Source organism: Molothrus aeneus, chromosome 4 (assembly GCF_037042795.1).
Source record: "Molothrus aeneus isolate 106 chromosome 4, BPBGC_Maene_1.0, whole genome shotgun sequence".
Classification (NCBI taxonomy): domain Eukaryota; kingdom Metazoa; phylum Chordata; class Aves; order Passeriformes; family Icteridae; genus Molothrus; species Molothrus aeneus.
In genome coordinates, this window is record NC_089649.1 from 24,515,770 (window position 1) to 24,543,599 (window position 27,830).

Below are 27,830 nucleotides of genomic sequence, written 5' to 3' on the forward strand. Positions count from 1 at the left end.
TGATTTTCACTGATTTAATTAAGGCTTCACCAAAAAGAAATATATAGTACCATCTTTAATTGCTGAAAATTAGCACACTCCTTTCAGAACAAATGGTCCATGAGTGACTTTTGTGTCTCTACCATCAATTATCTTCCTGAACAAAGTAGTATCTCACTGGTGGCCCGGGCAAGTCTTCCTCTCCATCAGTCTCTGGAGCAAATGAAACTGTCAAATCCACATACTTCTTATCAGCTGATGGTTTCACAAGCTTTTGCATCCTATAAAGAAATGAAGAGCAGTTCATAAATGCATCAGGAGGACTGGCAGTGGGAATTCAGGGCTAGACTAGGAGGAATTTCACTGCCAGCAATGTGTACTGGCCCAGCATACTACAGACCAAATTAAAATAGAGAATACACCACCTCTAAATTGCACACAAAAGATGATCCTCCACCTGAGCTTCAGCAAATAGTGTTCCATTTTCCTGACAGACACAGCCCATTAAAGTGTCAGAGTAGTAAAAAATCCTGATATTCACAAGAAGGCAGCTTCATACTATATGACTGTGACTTCATTACATACCCCACTCATTCAAAATTATTTATACAGCTGTAAGAGAAAGCATATAAGCAACATTTTTGGAGACAGGCTGTAAATTCTCATCTTAGTATGCCAGGCACTCCACAGCTTGGCAGCTCTTCTCTCCCCAGGAGTTTGAAGTAGCTTGCTCCTACCTCTCTGCCTGATACCTACTGTCAGACCTTCAAATCAGTACTGATCAGTGCATCCACTTGCTTCAGGAAAGCATGTGAGCACTGACTACCACACACTTCACAGGAGCTGTAAGAACAGATTTTGAGCAAAAGTAGTTAAATCCACAGGTAAGGCAGAACTAAACCTGTGTGAGATCTGGCTGTTATTTTTCAAAGGCCTTCAGTCAAAACCAAATGCCCTGCCTTCACATCCTACCAAAATGCCATGGTGAAATACCTCAATTTTCTGTCTGTAAGCAGCAAAGCAGAGCCTTTTTGAATGTCATCATTCTTAAAAGGGCTGAATTGATGTAGAATCTCAAGCAATTACTCTAACTGGACAGACTTACAGAAATCTCAAACTGCAAGCAATGCACTATTCCTTCAGAGCTTAGTTGCTAAATATCAGCATTAGTTTTAAGCCAGTTTCAAAATGTTCTAGTGGTCTTGTCCTGCTTGAACCATGGTACATTCTTTCCCCTCCAGAAATTACTGTCAGACTCCTTTAGCTCTCTCATTCTGGTATTCAACAGTTAAAGCAGGATTTTGCAAGTCTCCTTTTCTAATCATAGAAGTTAACTCACTCTCTCTTTTTTCTTTTACAAAAAGTAAGAAATTCTCTTTTTTCTTCCCAAATATTAATGGCTAGAAACCACTTTGAGAGAAAATACTGCTGTCTGACACACTTCCTTTGATACAAGCAATGAACATAATTTGTATGTACACTTGCATCCCTAAATCCATTTTCCGGTTATACTTACGTCAACTTTAATCTTTTAATATGGCCTGGCATCACAGGAACATAGAGCATCTTGACTCCTTGTACAACCATAGTTGGTTCAATTCCATATTTCTCCTGGAATTTACAAATTAAAACTCGTTAAAAGATTAGAACAGCTGCCCAGATACTACTGCTGCCTAGATACTACAGCTGATTATTCAAATCCATAGGATCCAAACCAGAAAACCTGCTAATGCATGGATGCTGATAGAAAGTTTTATTAAGATACATTTGAGCCAACTGAATTAATAAGGAATTTGAAATCAGGCTTGAATGCCTTTACTTAGAGACATTCCCATTGACATTAGTTATTACTAAAATTATTCTGGTTTGAACAGTAACTTGATAGAAATAAAAAAGAAAACAAAACACAATTCAACAACAATTTCAACAAGAAACTCCTTTCCTCTTGTCTTGTATTGACCCAGGACAGTAGATAACTTACTCTGACAGCATTTATGAAGTCCAACAGAGTAAAATCCTCTTTCCCATAAATTGTCCACCTGTCCCAGATGGTAAATGATATCCCATTTCTGTTTTAAAAAGTGAAAGGTTGTTACTTTAGAATGTGAACTCAGTCATTCCCTTTAAAAGTGTACTGGAGAACTGCCATGTCTTCTTGTTGATGTGCTGTTTAATCTTGAGCAAAAATCTCTTCCCTCTCTCCTGCCATTTCTCCAGCCCCCTGACCTTGCTAAGCACAAGACACAGTAAGACCTCTAAGTAAATGTGGTATCTGACAATGAAGTTGCTGAGTTTTCAGACCTACTAAAAAATAGCTCTCGTATTGAACAAGACGCAAAAGCGTGTCTGGGATGTTTCCTAAGAACAATGTCACACATCTACCTTCTCTAGATTTTTAAAATCTCACAATTAACAGCTTCCCCTGAAAAACAAACTAAGCCCTAAACCCACTATTTTTTTTAATTAGGACAGATGAATATGGACTGCATTTTCCAAACAGGAAATTCTTGGGCACTGCATTATGGGACACCTTTGGCAGTATTACAAGGATCACTTACACTTCTAGCAGTACACAGGAAGTGGATAGAGTCTGATAGCAAGCATGACACAATTCATCATTTTCCAAGTTTAAACAACAAAAAAATACCCTTGGATATCTAGAATGCTTAGCTGGAGTATGGCCACAAGCTGTGGTTCCATCATAGCTCTGCTATGTGAGCACATAAGGCCTTAGTGTGGATATCTGGATTTAGTAACTATTCAAACTTCTCACTTGTTGGAATGGTTCAGCAAGTTCTAAGCATCAATTAGTATATTTCCAAATATTGTCCTTGCCCTTCTGCCATTGTCCTTCCTACCTGATTTCCGTTCTTCTTACTTCAGCAGTTTCTGTAAAGACCATTATGGGAATGGCTAGATTCAGAAAACAGTTCTTGTATGCATCAGCTGGGTAGCCACCCACAACTTTGATGAGTTCCAGTGCAACCTGCAGTAAATTAGAATTTACTTATTAGGTTTTAGTGTTATCAACTCTAGTGTAGTTAAGAGACCAGCAACTACCAAGGAAGTTGTTAATGAGATTTGTCCAATCAGCAGAGTAAATAACATGGAAATGCAACCCACTATGCCACATAAATAAATTCTGTTTCAGCCAAGGGAAATATTTAAAAACTGTTTTTAATGCAGTACTCTTCCAAAATTGTTTGGTTCATGCAATCTCCACAAAGCATGAGGTTCTGTTGAGATGCAGGAACACAAACTACTACAGAACAGATCCTTTCCACTCTTGGCAGCAGCATTCTAATGAAAGTTAGTACTAATGGCCAAAAACAAACCAAAATGCAGAATTCCAACCCACCTTTCTGTGCTGCAAATAAAAAATAAAAGCACCAAAGGCTCACCATGTTAAGGAAACTTCCTTTTTGACCATTCAGGAGCCAGTCCAGCAGCCACACTCACACCACCAAAGATTTTCACTGCTGGGACTAAATCCCCTTCACAGTGGGCACCTTCTCAATCACTGTCTTGCAATTTATCCCACTCTCACAGCCAGACAAGGTTTCCTTGCTGGCTGGACCCTGGGCTTTCCTTAGCAGAGTCTCAGACTTCTGGGTTCTTTGAGTAATTTCATAATGATGTAGCAACAGAATAACAATTCAAGCTGGCGCCTTGGAGAAGGGGCCCTGAACAAAGGACTATCTGGGCTTTTGTGCCCTTACAGTCTCTGTGCTTGACAGTCCAGGGTCTTCCAGCTCAGTCCTCAGCTCCTGCTGTGTCCCTGAGTGTCTGGTCACCTGGCTAGGCCACAGGTCCCCGTGCCCTTTGTTGTGCAAAGGGTCAGCAGTTCATGACCTCTTGCCTGAGGCTCCCACACAGAGCTCGGCTGGCACTGCAGCTCCACACTAAGCTGCCTGCACTACATGCATTCCTCAACAACCACACCTAGAATCAAGCATGACCTTTGCTATTGGTACATGAGAAATAAATCCATTTCTTTAAATGAGCCTCTGTCAGGGTAGCAGTAATCAATACCCAGACAACAGCAAGAAACAGTAAGAGAAAGGCAAGAAACAGTAAGAGAAAGAAATATGCTTTTTAAAAATCAATCTTACCAGCCCTGATACTGCAGCAGTAGCTGTTGCAATGGCAGGAATAATCTTCCCAGCAATGCGCTTTGTTTTGAACCGATCAGCTGGCTCGATGTTGTACATCTTGGCTCGCAGGTTCGACGCTGCTGTTACAAAATCTATGTGCCCATTACTATCATCATCTTTCTCGAAGGAGATGGGCTTCATTTGCAAGTCAGCTGCTCATTAAAAAAATATAAAAGAGCAAAAAATTATTATTAGAAAACTGAAGATGTCCTAAACATAATTTAAAGGGACTAGAACCTTAACAAATTAAACATTTCACATCCTTGAGCTTGGTGCCTTACTTGTTTTCCTGTGCTAGGAAATGCCCCTCTCAATACCACTTGCTAAAAGTGAATAATGAAATAAATATCAACAGAGCTCTATAATTTTACTTTCCTTGCACCACCAAGAAGAGATTTTGAACATCCCTATGGATGTTTCTCATACACCTCACCTCACTAAAGCTCCATCCTGAGAGAATTCCCTTTTAAAGCTTAGTTTAGCTGAAAAAATTTCAAAATATAGACTCAGTAGCATTGAAATCAGAGTTTTGGGTTGACACTCCATCATGAGTGTCATCCCTGACTCCGGGATGAGTTAAGGATAAGCTGATCTTTCTCCTGAATTCATGGGCTAAAAAAGCTTGCATGTAGTTGTTACCTAGTGGCCTCTTTGTGCATCCAGGCACAAAATGGAATGCGAGCATCCTCATTTTAAATCCAGAAGATGCTGAGGAAGACTCTTAACAGTCTTTACAATTTAGGATCATTTCAGACTGAGAACTCTAAGTAGTGACAGTCAGCCTTCTCATGCCCAAATAATTTGCAGTCCATCTGGGATCCAGCCAGCACCCTTCCTCCCCACTGCTGCCTGCTCCCTGTCATCAGTGTCACAATTACAAGCAAGCATAACAGAAAGCCTAAAACTTCCATGAATCTCAGAAATACAGAACCATATGGTAATGTCAAGCAACAGGACAGGTATCTGCATGGCACTTCAGAAAGCTTTAGATATCAGCTCTACTTCTTGCAGAATTCCAGAACTGCTTCATCCAAAGATGTGAATGTCACTAGTGGCAAATGCAGGATATTACTAAACTATGACACTGGTTTGCACTACTCACTTTCCAGAGCTTCATTGGATAGTATAGACTTCTCCAGCTGGAAAATAGCATTTCTTTCATCCTCACTGCTGACAGGAATATGATCTGGTTTTCTTGCAGTTTCATCAGTCTGTACAACCTGCAAATGTGCGCAGTACTTGAGTAATAAAATACATGAAACTTCATACAGTGCAGCTGTCAAGCGTACTAAATTTCCTGTCTTCCTTGTAGGCCTTCCTCCCCATCTCAAGAGAGACATGGATTTACTGGATCAAGTCCAGCCAAGAGCTTCTAAGAACATTAAAGGACAGGAGCATCTCTCATACGAGGAGAAGCTGAGAGAGCTGTGATGGTTCAGAGTGGAGAATAAAAGGGTCAGTGGGATCCTATCAATGTGTACAAGTATCTCGGGGGGGGAAGTACAGACAGCACAGTGTGCCCAGTGACAGCACAAGGGCACAAACTGAAGCACATAAAGTTCCCTAAGAAACACACAAACATACTTCAAAGGAAAAGAAACAAACAAAAGCATCCCAGAAAAATTGTGAGGATGGTTGAACACCGACACAGAGAGAGGCTGTGGAGTCTCTATTCTCAGAGATATTCATAACCCTGTGGGACACAGTCCTTGATGACTTGCTCTAGCAGCCCCTGTTTAGGCAAGAGGATTGAACTAGGTGTTCTTCAGAGGCTCCCTCTAACCTTAACACACTTATTTGCCCAGAACACATTATAATTTGTGTTTATTTCTCATTAGCACCAATGCAGTAGTTGGAGATGTGGGAATGTTTTATTTTTTTCTTTAAATTAAATATTACACTTACTTTGTTTGAAGGTCTAAACTCTGGTACCTTCACAGATGAAATAATCCCCAAAATGGTTTCCTCTGACAAGTCCTGTTATAGTTTTGAAGAAAAACAATTTAAATTCACATCAACTCCAAAAGGCCTCCACAAAAAGACTGTAAATACAATACAATTTCAAAGAATACTAGACCCAAAAAGTCTCACAGATATTCAGTGATGTTACAGCTAAACATCATCATTAGAACACCAAGTGAGAATTAATTTGCCACAGCAAACCAGAGCAGTGTGACGTGCCTAGCACTTGAAAACTGAACAGAAGTGCAAACCTGACTTACAGGAAGGTCCAATTAAAAAACAAACAAGAAAAAAGATAAGCAATGCAGAGGTAGTAAGCAGTAAAAAATAAAACCTCCATAGCATACGTAACACACTAATTTTTTTTTAAAAGCCTTAAAGAGATTTTCATTTAGTTCAGTTGTTATATTGCATCAAAATAATAATTACTAAGTTCAGTGCTTAGTGAAAATATCCATTACACTACTCATTTCTTCTCCAGGTTAGGGATTTAAATAAAGGAAGTGTAATCAGCTGCCAAACAGACAGTGCTGAAAGACAGATTACTATAAGAATCACTTTAATCAGCCCTTGAAAAGAACTGGCAGCTGGACATAGGCCCAAACTGAACACCAGGTTAAGTTAAGGGAACACTGTTAGAGTCTGGATTACCTTTTCTGTGAAAGGAACACAGTACACTGTTGCGAAGAGCTTTGCTGTGCTCACGATGAAACCATAGTGCCTAAAGAAAAAAGAATTCTTTTCGGTTGGTTGTTTTTTCTACTTCAGTTGCCCAAAGGTTTGCAATCAGTTCAAGATCTTGAAGAAACATATGAGAAACAGGATTTCCATCCTCCAGTGTACACAGTACAAAACAGCACATTTTGAGTGACTCAGAAGTTGTCCCCAAAACAACTTTGATGAAAAATTTTGATGAGTGAAGAGTTAATGAAAACTATGTCTCCCTATCCTTTGAAGTCAAGCAAACAATTACAAATGCTCATATGACATGAATATGATAAAAAGCTTAACCTCAGAATTACTTTGATATTTACCATGATGTCAGTTTTCACTCAAACCAAAAACGGTGATCCAGTTTCTCAAAGCAATTGTAGATATACAGCACATAAAAGCTTTTTAATCCATCAACCACATCCATTTTTAAAATTATCTGTAATACCCAAGCCATCTAGATCAGACCCAAATTGAAATGAACAAGAAAAGTAGTCCCTTCACTAGGTCATTTGGCACATCCTGCCTTTTATGATGTGGACAGTGGGGGCAGGGAGGTGTGACAGCAACAACTCAGTAATTCTGCAGCCATATAGGACATGAAATGGGCTGTTCTAAGCCATTTCACATTAGATGTTGTCAGAACAGCACCCTCCAATCCCATATCAGTGAAAGTTAAATTATCTGCAGTGAAAGTATTTGGCAGCTCACCAAATCTGCCACAGGATAAGACGGTGCACTAACAGCTATTGATTCCAGTCCAACTTCCAGGGCTATAAAGCACTTCTATAAGGTGGGATTTATAGGGTGCTATACAATGCATCTGGGACAGTACCATACTTACAAAGGATCGTTAAATTCAAACTTCACTGGGAAAGGAGGCCTCTTTGGTGATTGCCAAAACAAACCTGGTAGGAAAACAGACTTAAGATGAAATCCCAGGGAACCAGGAGCAGCAACAGCATGACATATGCCATGAATATGCCAACATATGTTGGCATATGCCAACAGGCATAAAGGGGCATTTGTACTTACTTCCATCTTTTAATCGTGTATCAAGGGGAAATGAATGAAGCAGCTGAAGAGCCTAGAGGAAAAGCCAGAGAGGCTTTAGTAATTTGTCACATAGATTGACATGACCATACTAAATCAAGCCTGACTAGCTGAAGTAATTTAAAGAGTTAGGAAAATCATCAAACACTTTTGTCAAGATGGACAGCTTAAAGACAAGTACTACTAGACAGAGTGCTTGCCCATTTCATTCACAGAACAGAGATGACAATGTCACCTCATCTGTACAAAGCTCAAGGAAGGTATTTAATCCAAGAAGCAAAGCATTCTCCCCCACCTTATTGTCACTTTAGGATTCTTGCATATGGATTCACAACTCGGAATGCAATATTTTCTCAATGTGAGAACTACCACCAGAGATTCTGTATGCACAGGAACGTTTATTAATCCACAACATCCCAATCCCATTTTTCCTACAAAATTACACACATACTTTAAGCAACACTGTGGATCAGACTGTCAGAACAATTGGCTCTTATTTCAGAAAAATCTTTGAGAAAATCAGGGTTACAAAGGTGAGTTCAGTAACGGGAGTTCAGTGTGAGAAACAAAAACCCACTGCCTAATAAAAGACATCTGAAAATCCCGATACTTTGGAAAACAATGGAAAAATGCCAAGAAAACTGCATGGAGACTACTGAACAGAGTACTAAGAGTGAGTTAATAAACCAGACCTAGAAGTGCTAGAGAAGAAAGGGACGCAGCATTTTTAGGTTTCAAGTATAGTTTGTTATTTATGAAGGGATGGAAGTGAGTGCGAAGACCTGGACACCTTGTTATTAGAGCCACGAGGTTTTCTAAAATCTTCATCATACTACCCCATTTACAGGTCTTACCTACCTTATGGCTAAAATACTTTTCAAATTTTACTCTTGCTAGTTCTACACACTGAGTCCAACTTCGGGGTCTTCTACTGAGAGTTTTAATAACATGAAAACAACCTTCCAAGCTCTCTCCTGATTTTATTCGCTAGAGAAAGAAACATGGAAATGTTAAACAGACAAGATTCCTTCTAATCCAGTCCAGTCAAGCAATAAATATGTTTTTAGTAATCCACAAGCAAGAGGAAACAAAGGATAATATTTCATGAAGTGAACCTCTATGTGCTCCTCTCCACTGGGGTTTTTCCCCATTTACTTCCCAGCCCTTTGGGCCACAGGCCATTACAGACTCAAAATAAAGACAGTAAACAATTCCAATCTAATTTATTATTACTTGAACTCACTTCAAACTCAGTCTTACTTTCATTTTTCCTAGCTAGATACACATCAGTGTGACACACACTAATCACACATTAGCAGTGTCTCAGTCTTTCTGGTGGTTTCTACATCATGTACAGAGCCCATGAGCTGGAGAAACTTTTAATTATGAGACACACCAGAACTACTGTTCATATGATCAAGTAATGACTTGGCCAAGTAAGTCTTCAGGTTTTCTGAAAAAACTCAGAAACTAACTGTAATCTCACTGGCCTTAAATAGAAACAAAATCCATAAAGCAGCAGTTTAAACTCTCTATTTTACCATGGCAACATTCCCTTACCTGTAAAACTTCTTCTGCTGACGGATAGGTTTGCCAGAATTTGTTAAACAATGAAGGCTTGTGAGAAAATGAACTTTCAAACTGTAAAATAAAAAGAACAAATATGGCATTATGCAAGAAGAGTATCAGATGCCCACCCTTCCAAACACACATGGAGTTGTGCTGAATGCCAGAAAGCTTAATTCATTACCTTATCTCTTGCCCACTGAATCGTATGCTCAATAGCAGCTGGGAAAGACTTCAAGGTGCAGAAAGGTATTTCTTCCTCTGGTGGATCCCGCTGTAATTAAAGAGAGTTGCTTACCCAAGTTAATTGCTAATAATTGCACCAAGAATTTGTACACTACATAAGTTAAAAACTCTGCTGTTATAAAATACAAGGTGGCTTTTTATGCTTAGAAATCTGTTTTATCAGTGCTAGCTAGTATTGTCAATTCTTCTTTATGAGGAATAATCTAAACTCAACACTGGAAAGCAAAACTGAACTTTGAAACATAAACAACAGGCAAAATTGCCAGACAGGTTTTCCAAGATGTGGAGCTGGCATTCATGTACACTTTCAGCATGAAAGTTTTTCATGCCCTGTCACTCAAAGCCAGAAAGACTTCTTTATGGACCCTAACAAGACAACTAGGATGCTCAAAATCCTGTCTCTGTGTCCACATGGCCCTATTTCATGGTGTTCTCAACCAGTGAATTTCTCCACAAGAACTTAAAATACAGGGATACTGCAGGTAGTGTCTATCAGCAATAGAGCCTGAAGGTTCATTTTCCCCTCTCCCATTCAAACAGAACTATTATGTATGCTTGTAAAGAAATGCTCAAATTTTATTTCCTCTGAGTTTTTCTTCAGAAACAAAGGAAGCAATTATTTCCTAACAGTACTGTTCTGCAGCAGCTCAAATAGGCCACTTATTTTAGAAAGACACAAAAATGATCAAAGAATCAGAGGGCATCATGGGACAAGCTACAGAAGGTGAGCGATAGTCTTGAAAGACTTACATGACTATTGTAGGACTCTGTCAGGTGGGGCACAATAACTTCTGTGTGTCCTTTTGTTCCCATAGTTCCAGAGTCTATAAGAGGACGCAGGTTTGCTACACAACGACTGACATGGAAAGACACAGACTATCAGAGTACAGAACAATCTCTACATTCTTGCCTTGCAAACATTACTGGAGTGCAACTAGAGTTGTCTCTAGGCACTTTCAGAAGAGTGGAAAGCTTACACCAAACTCAGGGGAAAAAAAGAGATTAAATAAGAATTATTCAGGTTAGATAAAGATACCCTATATCTCAAAATGTGTGGATTATGAGCATTAGAAATGATTTGTAAATGTCAATATCTCTACTTTTAAATTTAAATGCATATTTTTATGCTTTAATAATCTTAAAACTGACGGTGTATCCTCACCATCATCAGAAGTTAACAGTTGCCCTGGCTTCCCTTCCACCCCCTACCTATCAATGTATCTCCTGGCTTCAACATTGTCCAAAGCAGTCACAATCACGTCTTGCTTGGTGTAGAATTCATCACTGTAAGTGTTCTCAGTCGCTGGACAAACTTTATTGATATCTGAATCAATCTTTATGTAAGGATTGATGTTCAGAGTTGCTTCTGCCGCAGTATAGCTCTTAGGTTTCTGAAAGCATAAATACAGGTATCAGCAATATGCAGATAAAGAACATCAGGGACACAAAAACAGCAACTTCATTTACTGATCAGACAAAATTCACTAAGAGAAATGTTAGTATGCAAAACACACAGTAACCATGTTTTTATTCATATACCTCCATCACTGATAAATACCTTATTGATCTAGTTTTATTTTTTGTTTTATTTAGTGTTTCAGAGAGGACGTGGTGGTAGAAGTGCTTAAATGGTTTATCAAGTAAAAAACTGATGCAACGTGCTGCCACTCGTAAGAATTTCTTCAAAAGAAGGGAGCAGCTTATGACTGTGTGAGGATAAACCCATCAGTAACTCTGTCTCTGTCTATGCAGCACAGACATCAAGCACCTGTGAATAATCACATTACTGCAAGGCATTCCACACAAAACCAATTTCAGAAGCTAAACTGAAATAGATTTCTTGACCTACTCCACACTTTTAGCCATACCACAATTATCTAAAGATCAGCACTCAAGCCTGTGGCTTCTAAAAGCTTGCAGGGTTCACCTTCCATTTAGCTATCCATCCCAAGTGCAATCTGTTCCCCGATTTGCTACACGCAAACAGGAGGCAGAAAATTCAACTGTTAGGTTTTGGGCAGAGGAAGCCTTTTTCCACACTGCTGTCATGATCTAAGCCACCTTTATTATTTTGTGCTGTGTTTGCAAGTACTGGGATGTTCTCTCTGCTTCTAAGGAATTAACAGCTCCTCTGTTATGCATTTACTGAATGTACATGTTGGGCTTTTTCAAAACCATTTACCAGCTTAGTGAAAGCTAAATTAAGTCAAAAGACACCAACTTTGGTCACATTCATCAGCAGCAGCACTACTGAGCTCTATTAAGAACACTTCTGCCAGCACTCTCTATTTTTTGTTGTTTTATTTTCCCCAAATTTCAATGGCATAGTAGAGCATTTCTGACATAGTAACGCATGGCAGGCTCTTAAGCAATACAGTACTCATCCAACTGTCAAATTTGAGAGATTTCATTAGTCAAAAACACCAGTACAAATTAAGATTAGACAACCAATTTTACTTAACTGACACTAGTGATGAGTTGGATGCCATTGGAGTTTTAGGCACTGTTTAAAAAAACCCCTTAGATTTCATTACAGCCTTTAAGTCTTTTCTGGACAGTACAGACACTCACAAGTTCAGCTCTCTGTAGGGACATAGGACAGGGAGACACAATAGTCCAGAAAATTTACTAAATAAGAAAGCCTACCTGTATGTGATGAGGTCGAAAAAGAAACTGCCTGTTCAGGTTGGATTTCTCTATCAAATCTGGATCTGTAATTGTAACCTAAGTCAGAAGGGGCAAAAGCAACAGCTGAAGTTACAATTTAAGTGCAACATTGAGCAATGATCTCGATGAAACTTCTATAAACACTTGTCAAAACAAAACACTGTTATTGGCATCTACTGTGGCCAAAGCTCTGCTTACACTGACTGACTAAAAGCTCTGCTTACACTGACTGATTTTGTTTTAAAATCAAAATACAGCAAGACTGCTCAAGTGTTTTCTCCTTCTAATTGCACACCCTTCTACGCCAAGGCCACTGTATTCTCTGCACAGACATCAACCTGAAGTAAGACTTAAGCTTTTAACAATTTTAGTAGTCTAAATATTTAACTCTTCCTTGTCACACTACTTCTAATAAGAAGTAAGGTTAACAGGTGACTTACCAATCCTTTGTCTTGCCCAGTACCAACACCAAGAAGTGCAAAGTTTTTTAGCATTTCACAGCCTATGGCTCCACAGCCAACCTAAAGAACATTACATTTTTAGAATCAGAAATGTTAAGTGGAAACCACAAAGACAAGTCCATTCCAATTCTGGACCATTTATTCTGCAGTGACACATCACAGAGCTGCCCTCGTATATTTTGGGGACAGTGGGCATTAGCTGTACCAACAAAGCATTTGCAAACAGTGTAACAGTGTCAGTCATACTCACCAAGAACACATTCAAATCATGGAGCTTCTGGCACAGAGAGTCTCCAATACAAGCCCTCAAGGCATCATATCTATCACCCCTACGTAGGCACAGGAGACAAAAACAGGAGACTTCAAGCTGCTATTTATCATGGTGGTACCATTGCTGCCAAACTACACTTTGACATGAACTAACAAAGTCAGACAGAGTAGAATTCCTTTCCATGCTAAAATAGGACACACATTCTTAACCCCCAACTTGTCCCTCCAGCAAACAGCACTGAATTAACTTAAAAGACATCTGTGCCTGCTTGAGACTCAGATGTGAACAGTACATAAACCAGCAGTTTGTAGTTATATTTACCGTGGGAGAAACTCCTCAGAGCCCACCTTCTCTAGAGGTGTTACAATGTCTAAAACATCTATATATAGCTGTAAAAAAAATGAAAAAAGAAAAAAAAATCTAATAAAAACCTGTGAAAAACATTCATGTTATTTTAATTTAAAAATTAAGTACTTTGTATGAACAACAGAGTCTTGAAATGTAAGAGCACTAAGTTTTTATTGGAAGACTACACAGTAGCTGGTACCCTACAGTTCACTTCACAATTTTAGTGAACAGGAAAAAGCATTTGGACACAGAGGGGAAAAAACATTCACTCAAACAGGTGAGCTGCAAGTTTTTTACTTCTGACAGGCATGTTACCCCTCCATAGGTAACTCTGAAGATTGTGACATTTTCTAATCCAACTGTACTCTGACATTTATCCCGAGAGTCTGAAAGCCCTGATCTTATGTACAGTAGCTTAAGCTGGTATCTGCACTCTATCACACCTTTGCATCCATGCAGTGACAAGCCAAGGTTCTTGTTGCTAGTGTGGAAAAACAATGTGCTATCTGAACCCCAAATACAAAAACTTTAACTAAAACTGGCTGTAATTTTATTGTACTCATAAAACCACTACTTCTTCTAAATATAGTCTCAAATTTATTTTTTTTAGTTCCATGTCATAGAAGTTGTTCAGGTTACTCTGATCATAAATTAATAATCATAATCACACAATGATCCATTCATAAGATGTCAAAATAACCATCCAAAAATCAAGACAGCCTTACCCACTGCTGCAATGGAGAAAATTTTCCTGTTACTGCTTTCAGGACTTCCTGGCTAGCAACACCACCCACTGCTGCAGCCAAAGGAGGTAGAAATCCCTGAGCAGTTCTAGACAACCATTTCACCACATCTCCATTCACCTGAGGCTGAAAAGTAAGACACAGGAACAGGTTTACCCCTCAGTGAACAAGTCAGTGACAGTTTCACAGACCATTCTTCTTCAGTAAAAGATTACTTCATTCTGACTAGCCAAATGTTTACAGCCAAGACAGATCCACCATATATCCTATATTTGTCACATGCATTTGTCTAAAAACTGGATTCACATCACCACAGGATCAGTCTTCAGGTCAGGTCAACATTCAGCTGAACCTCTGCTGAAATCCCATAATGTTTCCTCACATGGCCTTCAAAAAGCTAGCTGATTTATCCAAAGATGGACTCAAAGGCCAGAACAAGGACCAACAACTAAAGCATGACTTTTAGGCTAGTAAATAAGTACATTAAAAAGTGAGTCATAATGATAATGGTTCCTTACTCACTTTGTTTTCCAGTGTTTCACTTATAGAAATGGCTATTTTCAGCATTTCCTCAGCATCTTGAAGGCATCTAGACACCAGGGTAAAAACAATAATGATGACTTAAACATTCCAGAGTTCTTCTAGAAACACAATCAATGGCAGAAAAAAGCAATGGAGACAGTAGGAAATCTAGAATCTCACATTATCCTTAACAGTAGGCATTCAAGATGTACTTCTAAATGTTAGGGTTAGCTCAAGAACAGGAGTCTCAGTGGAAAAGCCCATGTGCAAGTACAGTCTTAAGATTTATACTTTTTAAGTAATTTTGTCTCATTTAACTCAAAATTACACACATCAAGAACTACAGCTGAATGAAAAACACTAAAAATTAAACCCAAATAATTCAGGTTTTTTAAATCCATGAACTACGAGTTAATTCAGGATCACCGAAACAACTTTTCCATATCAGTCCCACAGTGTGAAAAAACTAGAACTGAGAAGGCCTCCCTCCAGAAGGATCTCCTGTCTGCCTGGGCCCAGAGAGTGTCATTGCTATATTGAGAAAGCCTTGTTACACACCCAGACACACATCAGGTCACATTTTTCATCTTTCCTTTTCTACATGTTCTATCAGGTACCAGACAGGGGAGGCACCGTGCTGCATAGCCACCAGGAACTACACCAAAAGGAGAGACCTGTCTGGTTCAAGGCTTGGCAAACACAGAACTGCTGCTTTACCCAATGTTTGGTCCACGACCAAAGTTCTCCTGGAAGTGGTTCAAGGCAAGCATGGCAACATGAATCTGCAAAGGTGCCTGTTAAGACAAAAACAGCTGTTGATCAGTTACAAACTAGGAAGAAATGAAGTAAACAACTATTTGAACTCTTCTGTTACCATTTCCTATCTTGTCTCTTAAGTACAACACTCAAAAAAGTTTTAAAATGGCCTTAAAAAGTGAATTTGAAGTACATTTTATTAATGTTTTTTAAAAAGTGTTGCTCAGTAATGCAACGCCCTTTACACACATTCAGCACCCATTTCAACTAAATCCAACTGAAGAGTCCCCAAAAGAATTTAGAGCTGAAATTAGAAAGTGCAGTAATCTTCTTTTAACCAGACATTATAATGTATTGCATTTTGCCAAACATCAATAACAAAACCCAACATTAAGGGCAAAAAGTAGAAGTTATATTATGTTAAACACAAAGTTACAGATTACAATTCATGTATTTTTACTATTAGAGCACTTATGCCCAAGTCCCCAAATGCTAATTACCTCAGGCTTGCTAAAATCCGGAACAAGGCATAATGGGTTTGTTATCTGCTTCTCCAGCTGTTCCTGGAAAAGCAGAATTCATGACAACAACACACCACTTAAGAATACCACAGCCACTGCTACCTGACAAAACAATACTCTTCCTACAGAGATTAGGAAATACGTATCCTTTCTGACTAGCACTGCCATTGCTCCTTTCGTTATTCATACCATACTAGGTGCTAAAAATAATTATCTACTGCAAGTTCTATCAAAAATAGTCAGAGGAATGTTTCAAAAATAGTCAGAGGAATGAGTCATCCTAGTGGCAAGACTCATCTTTGAACAGGTGTGATTTTTGGGGCTGTCCTGTGCAGAGCCAGGAGCTGGAGTCCATGATCCATGTGGGTCCCTTCCAAACAAAGGACATTCTATAATTCTAGGAAACATTTACATGCTGAACTCTGCTTCCAGTGCTCAGAGCATTAATGCCTGAGAACCCAGTTCTGTCAAGCACACACTTACAAAGTAACACATCTTGGGTGTCTTCACTTGCACAGCTATGCCTCCATGCAGGTAAGGCTCCATCTCTGATGTATCACCAATGCTGAAGGAGTAAGGTGACACCACTGAAAAGAGAAGACAATAAACAGTGACAGATAATTCTAAGTGTCATTGGACGCTACAGTTCTGTATACAGTTGGGGGGGGTTTGCCTGTCCTTTCTTTTAATGCTGCAATTTGCAGTGGGCAACCTTATTTTGAAAGCATAAGCACAGTTGATCCTTCTAACAGGATTAACCCAGAAACTGGCAGAGGGACAAAGCATTAGTTTCACATGATCTGTTATGAAATGAGCTTTTTTAAGTGGCAGCAGAATTAACAAGAATTCTGATGACCACAGCTCTTTTACAAAAATGAAATCACATGTAATTTTCTTTAGAATGTGCACAGCAGTGTCCAGTATTAACTGCTCTGAGTAGGACTTTAGCCCTGTGATGTGAACTAGAGGTGATCAAATAAGGCAGCTGGAGCATTTTATCACATCTTTCCCCTCATACATGGGAAGCATCATTCAGGCAAGGCAAAAAGACAGAAAAATTGTTAATTCGTGTGAAACTAAAACCAAAAGCTAAGCAATGAATAGAGGAATGAACTGACTGCAGCATCAGTTCTAGCAAAATGCAAGGGCCCAGAGGAAACACATTCAAGCACATGTTTCAAGGGTACTGGTTTTTGTCTCAGACCACAAGACAGTTAAAAACAAACAACTCCCACCCACTTGCTCTCTCTTCTGCTCCAAACAAACAGACATTCGGATCTGGGAACTGAAAAATTCCCCAGCATCCAAAAGGAACCAAGTAGAATGCCTTGAGACATACATGAAGTAGAACAAAGCAGGGTAGATGTAAATAATGAAAATAATTTTAAAAGCATTCTTAGAACATTGCAATGCATCCCTGTACACTTAAATTGTCACCCAAAAAAGCTACAAGGCAAGCAGTGACACACTAAGTGGCATCCAAAACTGTGACAGAAGCACAGGCATTATGGGGCCCTCCAAATACCAAATCAGTTTCATCAGCAGACAAAGGATGGTCGGCTCAGAGGCTGCTAACTAGATTCCACAGTTTGAGCTGAGCCATTCCATTGCCTCCTTAAGTAGCAAGATGACTTCAGGTAGACTTTACTAAATACCATCAAAACAACACCAGGAAAATATTTGCACCAAAAAGCAATTTTTGGTGCAAAAACCCAGCACTCCTCTGTCTTTGGTAACTAAAACTGCAGTGGCGAAATCAGGCCAGAAAATAAGTACCTTGCAAATGAGCCAGCAGCAGTTTACCTGTTATTTGGTGTGTGGATCCATTCAAGCACGACATTCCATTAACTTCCCGAAAGGTTAAGAACTGTCCTGTTTCAAGCCTGTGTGGATGATTTTCAAGGCAAGTGACAATACCAGGATTTGACTGAAATAAAAAATGGCAGTCAGCAAGGAGGAAAGTCTCTCATGCATAAGGGCAACATTGCATTGCAGACACATAGCTTTTTGTCTACTGAAACTGCAATCTCTAATACTTTTAACACCTCATTTCTGTCACAGCAAGAGAGTTACCTATGGCAACTTTTTCAGAATGTCCTATGAGTTTCAATTTAACAGTGTTTTTACAACACAAACTTTCTCATTTTCACTCTCATTTTCACTTCATTTTCATTACTGTTTTCACTTCTCAGTATGTTAGCAAACTGCATTTGCTAGCTCTCAGGAGTTAAATCCATTGTTATGTTCTAAAACAGTAGCAGATTTATCCTCCTTTTCCAAACTAAAAATATTCCCCATGTTCTAAGAAATTTTCAGAGGCATTAAAAAAATAAAGTCTTGTAAATGGTGCTTATTACTCCATGCTTCCTTTCTGTCTGATATCCTTAGGAAGGATATTATTATTACTCCATGCTTCCTTTCTGTCTGATATCCTTAGAAAGGACATCCAAACTCAGTCTTGAATGTTTGGAAGCTTAAAAAGCTGGACAGCATACAGGAGAGGCACAGCTTCAGCAGGTCACAGACAAGCTGCAGGAATCTCAGACAACATCTCATCCTGTTACAGGATGTGATGCCAACCTGCCATGCACACAGAGACCTCACTGCAGTCTGAACACAGCTCATCAAGACCTTGTGCTGCCCCTCAGGCTGTAACCTGGTGGATTTGCAAGCAAGCCTGGCCTGTAAAGTCTCCTCTCATCCCTTCCTGAGTCTCCAGTACAAGAAAGATTCCAGTTAAGTAGCACAGAACTTAATTACAGTGGACTGCATTCTCTGTGGAGAATGAACAATGGCAAAGGAGTTGAGTGGAGAAAACTCTCCTCTGATTTAGGGACACCAGTGCCACCTTGACCCAGTTTATGGGACAAGAAGAGGCACTTAATGGCACTGAGTTTTAATTCTCATCAGTTTTACACTTCAGAGTGGAAGAAGATACAACTAAAGTCAAGTATTAGATTATTAAACACAAGGCATATATACAAATATATATTCATTCCTTGACTTGGCAGGTAATCAGCAAAAGCCACGAAACTCAGCTACGTACTCCTGTTGTCATCTTATTGCAGGGGTTCCATACTGTTGTCTCCTATCACAAAAGTTCCATATCTTCCTGGTGTTTCTTGCCTGTTACAGTCAGGCCTGTTCCTAATCTTTGATAATTGGCCCAGGTGCAACTCCTTAGGGGTAAGATTACTTTCTACACTATCTTTATTTTCTTATATTCTATCCCACTACATACTCCTTATGTAATTACTTAGAACAATCAAATCATCATTCCCTTTTAAAGGCACCAAGGAACATAATCATCATATCATAAACTTTAATTCAGACCAAACCCAACTTGCTGTACAACCCCTCCTAGATTGGTTATTTTATATCTAGACTGGAGATAGGACAAAAGACTTGCTGCTGGGATGAGTGAGCTTACTGTCTGGACTTCCAGAACTGAAAAAAGGACCTAAAGTAATTTCCTTTTATAGAACATTAATACAAAATTAAATGGACACCCTTAGATTCTGCACTGGAAGTAGTATTGCCTCATTGCCTCTGCTTTGGTAGGTTAAAATAAACCTTTAAATTTCTTTCCAAAATATGCTTTCAGTTCCCTTGATTATTCTAGTAACTTGCCTGTAAGTGCTGAAGTTTCTTAAAAAAAGGGCTTTTTTCATGCCTATTTTCACGCTTCCTTGCAAGACTTACCCTATTCCCACACCAAAATTACATCCTTTTCTTTCTATATCCCCTCATTTCTTTCTCCTGCTCTCTCTGCAATCAAAAAAATCATTATTGTGTGTTGCATAGTAAGTAACAACCAGGAGGCCAGGATAAGAACAAAGTAACCAAAGTAACTTTGCTTCTCCTATAGCACCAATTTTAAATTGCTTAGCAGGCTGCTCAAGTGAAGCACTCTGACACTCTCCTTTTCAAAGAGCCAACAATGAGTCCTTTCAAACAGTTAAAGCAACACAATGACTTTTATCCCTTACTTGTGTTATATTTGAAATGAAGATCTCCTTTGGTTCCTCTCCTGTTGTATCCAGCACTTCAAATTCATCACCAAAGTCACAAAACAAACGTGAACATACTCCATACACATCAGCACTGATGAACTACAAGAGAAAATAAACATCATGAGTATCCCTAGAACAGCACAAGCCAAAGATATGATGCCTCACACTGGAGCTGTTAAAGCCAGCAGGTTTGATTCTACAGTGGAAACCTGCTGTGTACTCAGGCCACACTACACAGCACAGCACTGACAATAGACCTTGAACCTGCAGGAGCATTTCTGAGCCCATTCACAAGGCAGGAGTAACATCACTACACAGTGAAATGCTGCCATCTCTGCTTCTCTTACACTCAGCCTCAGCACATCCTTCAGTCTCAGCACATTCTTTCAGAACTATTCTGAGTTAACAGTGAAAAATAGTTCTTTAACATGATTGCTTTTAAATTAAGGACCAAGCTGTAGTTACCTGTGCTGGTATCCAGATAATACCAGTAGCAGCACTGTATTCCCAGAACTCCTGCCGCTGCATCAACATGCCATCTGCATTGAATTATACACCTCATAACCAGCTTTCTCCATTTTTGGAAAGAACACCCTGGAGGTCCAGAATGCCCACTGTACAGATTATTCATGTGTTGCATTTTTTCTATTACCTTAATAGGTGGCTGCTGAGCATGACAGAAGTCATTAATCTTCTTCTGCAGCAACAGACTTACTTCAGTCAGTATGACACACTGTGAACAAGAACAGAAATACTTCTAAGACACTGAAAGCAATCAGTCTCTTCAGGCTATGGGAAATCTTAGTACCTACACTAAGTTACTTAAGGGTCCTGACTCCTATCCTTAAGAGAAAGCAGTCTTTAGTAAGTTTTCTCATTAAAGCAGATTGGTTACCACCCCACAAGTTCTGGAAACAGAATGAGTAAGAATAGGAGCAGCAAATTCTCAGGTTATTGTTTGTTTGGGTTTTTGTTGTTTTTGGTTTGGTTTTTTTTTTTGACTGCAGCTGTGGAATTCAATACCCAATTAAAATATTTACCAAAACAGTTATGGATAATCTCAGCAAAAATGTAGATTTTGAATTTTAGGATTAAAGCTAGCAAACAAACATAAATAATACTCATCAGTGCACACCAAGAAGTCTGCACAGGCTTCCAGTTTTTGTGGTCATAAAATTGCAGACACAGAATTTCTACACACATTCCTTTAATATCTAGGACAGTATTGAGTTCCAAGGCACATGCACTGCAACCCATTCAGTTACACTGGCCTGCTGTAGCTGGGACATTCAGAAACTTGGTGTGCTTGTATGTCAGCCACACAGTAAAGGTGTGGCTCTCAGACTGAGCCATGCACACAGGCAGGAGACAGCTGACTGAACAACTGCAAGTGCCCTCACTCCACCACAGAGGCACTTACATTTCATTACATACATACATACATGAATCATCTAAATATACAGCCTGAGCTTCTGCTGCCTGGAATACAGCCCACAGAATATATGTAGAACATCTGTGCTATGTAACTGCAAAGGTCACAGTTTCACCTTCAAAGAAAAAAATTTGTACAGCAACCCCACTTAGCTATTTATTGTCATAGCAAATTCCATAGTAAGTGTACTAAGAAAGTGGTGGGAACACAAACCCACTGTTTCAGTCTTGAACAAAATAAGCACAACACTTCAACAGTCTAAATACAAGGCCTACTGTTTTATTTACACCATCTCAATATATACTTTGAAGTTCTTTATTCTATTTACTTACATAAAAAATCCAAGTTGTATGCTCTGAACAAAATACATGAATACACATACAACTGCCTTAAGAGTGACACACCTGGTAGTGCTTTAGGAAAGACAGATCTGTGGTTTCATCTAGTGGCACAGTTGATGCTGCTACATGGACATATGGATTGAGTTCTGCAATACGAGGAAGTGTGGCCTCAGCCCTGAAAGAAAAACAATTTTCAATTTTTTAGTTATCTACAAAACTGTATTTTCAATATAGAATTTCATACTACACATGGCTTACAAGAGATCCTCACAATGTCTCCTGGCAACAACCCATTTATTTACACCTCAATTCCTAGCAGGTCTGAGGAAAACTGCTGTGTCCAATATCCCACAGGACTCAAGGATTGTCTGCTGTCATGGCTGTTATCCAGTCTTGTACAAGTGGCTGAGAAAGCCCAAGGAAGAAATGCATGTTGGCCCCCACTATCAAATTTGCATAACAAGCAGTGACACTTGTGACTCAGAACCTCAGTCCCAAGTCTAGACTTCCTGTAATATCTACCTTGGCACTGTACTCACAGCCAGCAACTCCAGAGAAAGGGTTTAACAGGTGTTTCATATGTACTACCAGCTCTTGGACAACAAACTGCTATTTTTGATGCTGATGAGACCATCAGGCTCTCACTCCAAAGACTTCACAAACCTGTTCCTTTGACTGGTAACATCATCTTCATGGATGAAGAAGTTGATCCCCAAATCCCATTTTGTGCATTGCTTGGTGTCATGAACTGTAAGAGCCTAAGAAAGTTTGTCAAAAAGCATTTGCCGGAAGAAATATACAAGGTCACAGCACCCAAAAGGATGGATTAAGCCCCATAAAATGTTGAAGGACTAACACTGCAGAAGATTCAGTCGTAGCACAGATAAGAACAAGCTCTTCCAACCACTTTCCCAAGAAAACTCTTACTGTTTGAGAGAGCAAAAGACATCTGCAACATGCACGTCATTCAACATTTTCCTCCCAGTTTGCAGTGATAACAGACAGCATTTAAATATCAAGGATGATTTTTGCCAGACTGTGATACAGGGGCAATTGTGATCTGAAAATTAATGGACTCATTTGATTTTTTTCTATTGGAAAGAAGAGTTTTAAAAGGCTTCTTGCTAATAAAATTAATCCCAGGAGCACAAAAACAGTTGTTGGATTAAACCACCCAACCAGTCTAATGTCTATACAAAAGGATTCTCATGGATGACAAAATAAGATAACATATTTTGAATAATTTGGGTTTTGAGTTTGGACCACTCCATTTAGGAGAAGCCACTTTGTACAAAAGGATTCAGTATCTAATCAGCAGCTGGCTAAAATATTTTATGAGATATTTCAGAGCACAGTGGACATTAACGTGAGAGTCTAACAGTACCACTAGAACTTCCAAATTATTGAAAGTTTTCACCCCTAGGTTCTCACATGTTTTGCAACCCTTCTACTGAGAAACAGATTCAGAAACTTTAGATTAGTGTGTAGTGTTTTGCCTTTTTCTCATGCTTACCCAAGAATACCCAACAACAGAATTGTTTTACATACCTTTACCCCAGCCAGAATGATGTTTTTGGCTGAAAAAATAAGAACAAAGCAAAAACAAAGAGAGGGATTACTGCAGGTTACTTGCAAATCTGTAATTAGATAGTTATTCAGGTGGACAATAACAGTATTTCGTTGTTAAGAACTTCATAGCTTAAGGGTTTTTTCTCTTTTACATTTGGTTCAAGCATTCTACAGTACCCCAGAAAGCAAAATAACATAAGCAAGGTTAAAAAGACTCTCTGCATTTGTCATTTGTCAGCTGTTCATCCCACAATTGTGATTACAGAGATAGTACTGACAACAAACTGCAAAACCCCATGACTGTTCTGGCATCTGGTGCAGGGAACCACTAGGGGCAACTGAAGAAGTAACACCCCAGGCATGAACCAGCCAAAACAAGATCATTTTGCTCATGAGGAGTAAGGGAAATTGTAAAGGAGTCTCTTGTATCAGGGCAGTTATGCATTTTCACCAAACACCTCTGTTCTCCCCACACACTCTCCCATTTCATACATGGAAAAAATCTGGGCTATAGCTATTCCCACAATACATTCATTGATACTGATGCCTAAAAGAGTAACTTGGACTACCTATCCTAAACCTTCACTCAGGACACAAGATTTGGGTACAGCAATCTAGCTCATGGAAGCACATTTCAAAGTAAAATTTGAAATGTTGTTCTAGTAAAATGAGAACTTAATCCAGGATCTTTCCTGCATCTGCAATGTTAGTAATATGCATCATGCACACATAAATTCACTCAGACAGTTCAGACATGCTTATTATATTTAAATTTAAGGTTTACTAGTATTCTGGGGCAGTATGTTTACACACACTTGTGTCTTTTGAAACAAATGCTACCTAACTTACCAATCTCCACCCCAAGGCCACCTATACCACTCAGGAACACGTGGGACTGAGCCATCTTCTGCATTGCTGTGTCTCCAAGAACATACCTCTGGCGACTACAGCAAAGACAAATTCAGATCAAAACAAAAAAACAAAGTCAAGAGCATTAAAGCAAGTCAGGAATTCCCAGTCATTGAAAAACTTCTTCAAAATTGAAATTTTTGTCAATCAAATGCATACAGTGAAATGCATTTAGTCAGACCTTGTCAGTGGCAGGTTTTAGAGAAAATAAATAAAGTTATAATTTTAAATTAGTGCAAAACTTCTTCAGGATAAACAAAACTTTTGAATTAACTATTGAAGACACATGCATACAAAAGAATTTCTCTGTTGTCAGAAATCTTCAGAACAGAGGGTGACACAGCTTTTGTAGTCAAATCCTGAAATGTGGGAGAGTCCTAACATCCATCTGTAAAATTAAACTTATACCATTCTAATCATCGCATTTTTCATCAAGGAAAAGAACAACTTTCATGAGGCTACTACCAAAAAGTAAAGTGACACAACACCAGGAGTATTGCACTGAATTAAAAAGAAGCCTTATTTGTTATGCATATAATAATTTTTTAATTTTTTTTGATATAGAAAGAAGATTTTCATCCCACCATGCTTTTACAGGGATATCATTTGTCCCAGTAGAGACTTTCTGAACAATTACCATGCCAAGTGATCTCAATACATTCCCAGCTAACAAATTAAAACAAAATTAAACCAAAATAAATATTTTTTTAATTTACAAAAAACCCTCAAATCCAACACCCTGAGGTCTGAAGGGTAACAGATATTGATGATGAGGACAGAGAAGCACAGCAAAGGCTGAGGGATGAATGAAATTGTAACATTACTGCATGTAAATGTAAGTGTTCCTGAAAAGTCAGGAACAATGGTTAAAAATCAATCTTACCTATACAAAGCATCATCAATTTCCATAGAGTCTGCTGCCATGATTCAATGTGATCTGTTTACACTAGAAGGGATACAAAAAGAAATGAGCTGGTTATGCCAGATGCAATTTCACAGCTGGCACCCCCTCCCTGTCCCACTGAGTTCTTCATTAAAGGAACTGAAAAATAAAAAACTGATGTTACACAGGAATCAGAACATCACAGCACATGGATAAGGAAAACACACACCAGCCAGAAGAGAAAAACCCACAAATCTCCAATAAATACTTTCAAAATACAGACATTAATTTCCCCACTGAGGAAATGCAACACTTATATTTGTCACAGTTAGATTTACTGAAAGAACAACTACTTTTTACATTAAGAGCTCCAAGCTGATCAACTTGCATCCATCTGATCAGTGGGTTTTTTTGAAAAGAAGATAGAAGATCACTGAATGGCTAGAAATAGGCATTTATGCTGCATTATTTCTATGTTAATTCAAAACCCTTAAGAAACAAGTGTTTCAGCTAACTGAAGAAACCAACACCCAAAGATTTGAATTACTGCAACATTCAATTAAAACATGCAGTTAGACAGTTTGATAGGACTGTAAGAAAACACATAATCTTTGCTATTAAGGCCTTTGGCCATTAACAAGGATGTTTTCATTGTTAAGTTGGTGATAACTAAGCACCAGGATTAGGAACAAGCTGCCCCTGGGCACCTTGTTTCTTACTTATGCACGTTGGGAACTGGTGCTTCCTGAACCTGGCAGGTGACTGCCACCAAACACAGTATGACCAAAATAGACCCTCTGTGTACTTTTGTAGTAGTGATAGGAACTGATGTTCTGGGTCACATATCTCATTTCAGCTTTCTACAAACTGCCTTGGAAACTACACAATAGCTGACAACCCTCTTTCCCGAGACTGAAAAGTAAGGGCCCAGACATACTAAGGACATTTTTTTTTTTGAGAGCACAGATATACTCTAAAATAGCTTCCAAACCTGCCCAAAATATAATTCCTATTCACTGTTCAGGTGACTCTGGCAAACATTTTAACAATTCAGAAGTATGGTACCTGCAGTCTGTCACTATGTGGAGACTGCAACATTCTGACCCAAAATTCATCCTTTTGGTTTTTAGAAAGTGCTGAAATAGCACGGCAAGGGACAGAGTTACATTGGACACAGGCCACAAATCTCATCCACAAAGCTCCTCCACCACGTGGATATTAACTCCTGCACTTCAGCGAGCACTCAAGGCAGTCAGCATGAGGCAGCTCCACCACAGCCCACACCACCAGCCACTTCAGAGCAGCTCCCATGCCCTTGACACCACATGGGCCGAAGACAAGCAATGACCATTTTACTAGAGCCAGGTCTCCAGCCAGAGTGCAACACACCACACCTTACAGTCACAGGTGCTTCAGTCCCTGCTTAAATAAGGGCCTTCATTTCAGCCACTGCCTGAGACACCAGACTGGAGATGCCCTTCAAAGCAAGCCATCTCAGACCAGAGCTGTTCTGCTCCTCAACCAGCCTCCACAAACAGCACTGCCACTCTGGGACTACACAACATATAAGGATTGCAATACTAAAATGGGGAAGGTGATCCATGCCTGGATAAAAATGCTCAGCTTCCACTGCTGTGGTTGCTAACATCTCAACCTCTATGCCCTCCCAAATAGTCTTCTGTAAACCACTAGGACATGTGATCAACTGGCAAGAGAAACTCAGCCACCTGTTTCACACAGACTCATTTGACAGTGGCTCTTTCAATATACTTTTCATTTCCCCATTCCCCTCCTACAGTCATAGTTACAGCACTGTGATGCTGCCAGTGCACCCATCAGGCAGAGCAAAACACCTCCTTCCACAAGGATTTAGTGACACTATGGTCAAGCGACTATAGCACAAACTCGGTTAATGTATTTCTGCATCCAAGTTATTTCTCACTTTTGTTCCACCGGTATTGAAGCTGTTTCAAAGAAATGCATGTAAAAAAGTCATTTTAACATTATGTCCTAGTTCTTACCAGAGGCTTAACATTTACACACTTGTCTGTTTCCTTTTAAAAGCCAACAGTCAGTTTTAATGTCAGAAGTAATGTTCTTCATTTTTTAAAGCCTCAGCTGCTTGCACGACATAACCCAGGGACAAACCGAGAAGCTACATGTTACCAGGACGGACTGAGATGCTCTGAAGAGCAGCAAAGGCACAGGAGCTGTAGCGGTGTGCTGGTTTCACAGTGCTCTCACCTCCGAGTCAGCGCAGGTTGAAGCAGTGTTCACTACTCGCTGTTCAGCACGCCGGGATGGCACGGAGGAGGCCTGGACTCATCCCACCCACCCGGAGCTTCCAGCGGCTGATCCCAGGCGATGCAGGCTCCCTGTTCAGTCGGCGGGAGAGACAGAGGAGGCTCAAACCCAGTTCCTGCCCAGCCGGGCCAATGCGGGAACACCGGCACCTCGGATCTGCAGCAGGGAGCCCCGGCAGAGCCCACGGGCTGCCCCAGAACCGCCCCGACCGCAGCAGAGCCTGGCGGCGGCAGCCTGCACTCGCCGCTCCCGGGACGCTCCCGCGGCGCTGGGCACTGCCGCCCGCCCGCCCCGACCGCCCCCGCGGCCCCGGCCCCGCCGCCGCCCGCTCTCCTCACCCCGCGGCGGCCTTGGCGTGGTGATCCAGGCCCAAGCGCAGCCGGCGGCGGCGGGGGAAGAGGCAGGAAAGGGGTGGGAAG

At 39.9% G+C, this 27,830-nt stretch overlaps 1 protein-coding gene across 1 annotated transcript; it reads right to left on the reverse strand.

Moving 5' to 3' along the window:
* UBA6 (ubiquitin like modifier activating enzyme 6) lies at positions 1-27,830 on the reverse strand. Its single transcript, XM_066548097.1, has 34 exons — positions 27,750-27,830; positions 27,352-27,482; positions 25,108-25,170; positions 24,165-24,259; positions 23,295-23,323; positions 22,410-22,504; positions 21,810-21,921; positions 20,626-20,706; positions 19,950-20,072; positions 17,764-17,887; positions 16,444-16,547; positions 15,940-16,002; positions 15,401-15,477; positions 14,684-14,750; positions 14,144-14,287; positions 13,392-13,459; positions 13,050-13,128; positions 12,779-12,859; positions 12,318-12,395; positions 10,881-11,062; positions 10,422-10,527; positions 9,610-9,699; positions 9,420-9,500; positions 8,718-8,846; positions 7,842-7,893; positions 7,651-7,714; positions 6,747-6,816; positions 6,039-6,110; positions 5,236-5,353; positions 4,092-4,285; positions 2,838-2,965; positions 1,961-2,048; positions 1,496-1,590; positions 1-260 (listed from the first exon to the last, which is right to left on the reverse strand). The coding sequence occupies exons 3-34, from the start codon at positions 25,146-25,148 to the stop codon at positions 125-127; spliced, it is 3,066 nt and encodes a 1,021-aa protein (XP_066404194.1). The 5' UTR covers positions 25,149-25,170; positions 27,352-27,482; positions 27,750-27,830; the 3' UTR covers positions 1-124.

What these genes read in the sequence shown, in the direction of transcription:
- UBA6 (XM_066548097.1), bottom strand. Translation starts at nt 25,148, where the DNA reads ATGGCAGCAGACTCTATGGAAATTGATGATGCTTTGTATAG. An exon ending in GTTACCAGTCAAAGGAACAG is followed by an intron (nt 21,922 to 22,409) that starts GTTTGTGAAGTC and finishes TTTTTCTTTCAG; the next exon opens with GGCTGAGGCCACACTTCCTC. An exon ending in CTGGGCAAGACAAAGGATTG is followed by an intron (nt 12,396 to 12,778) that starts GTAAGTCACCTG and finishes CTTCTGACTTAG; the next exon opens with GTTACAATTACAGATCCAGA.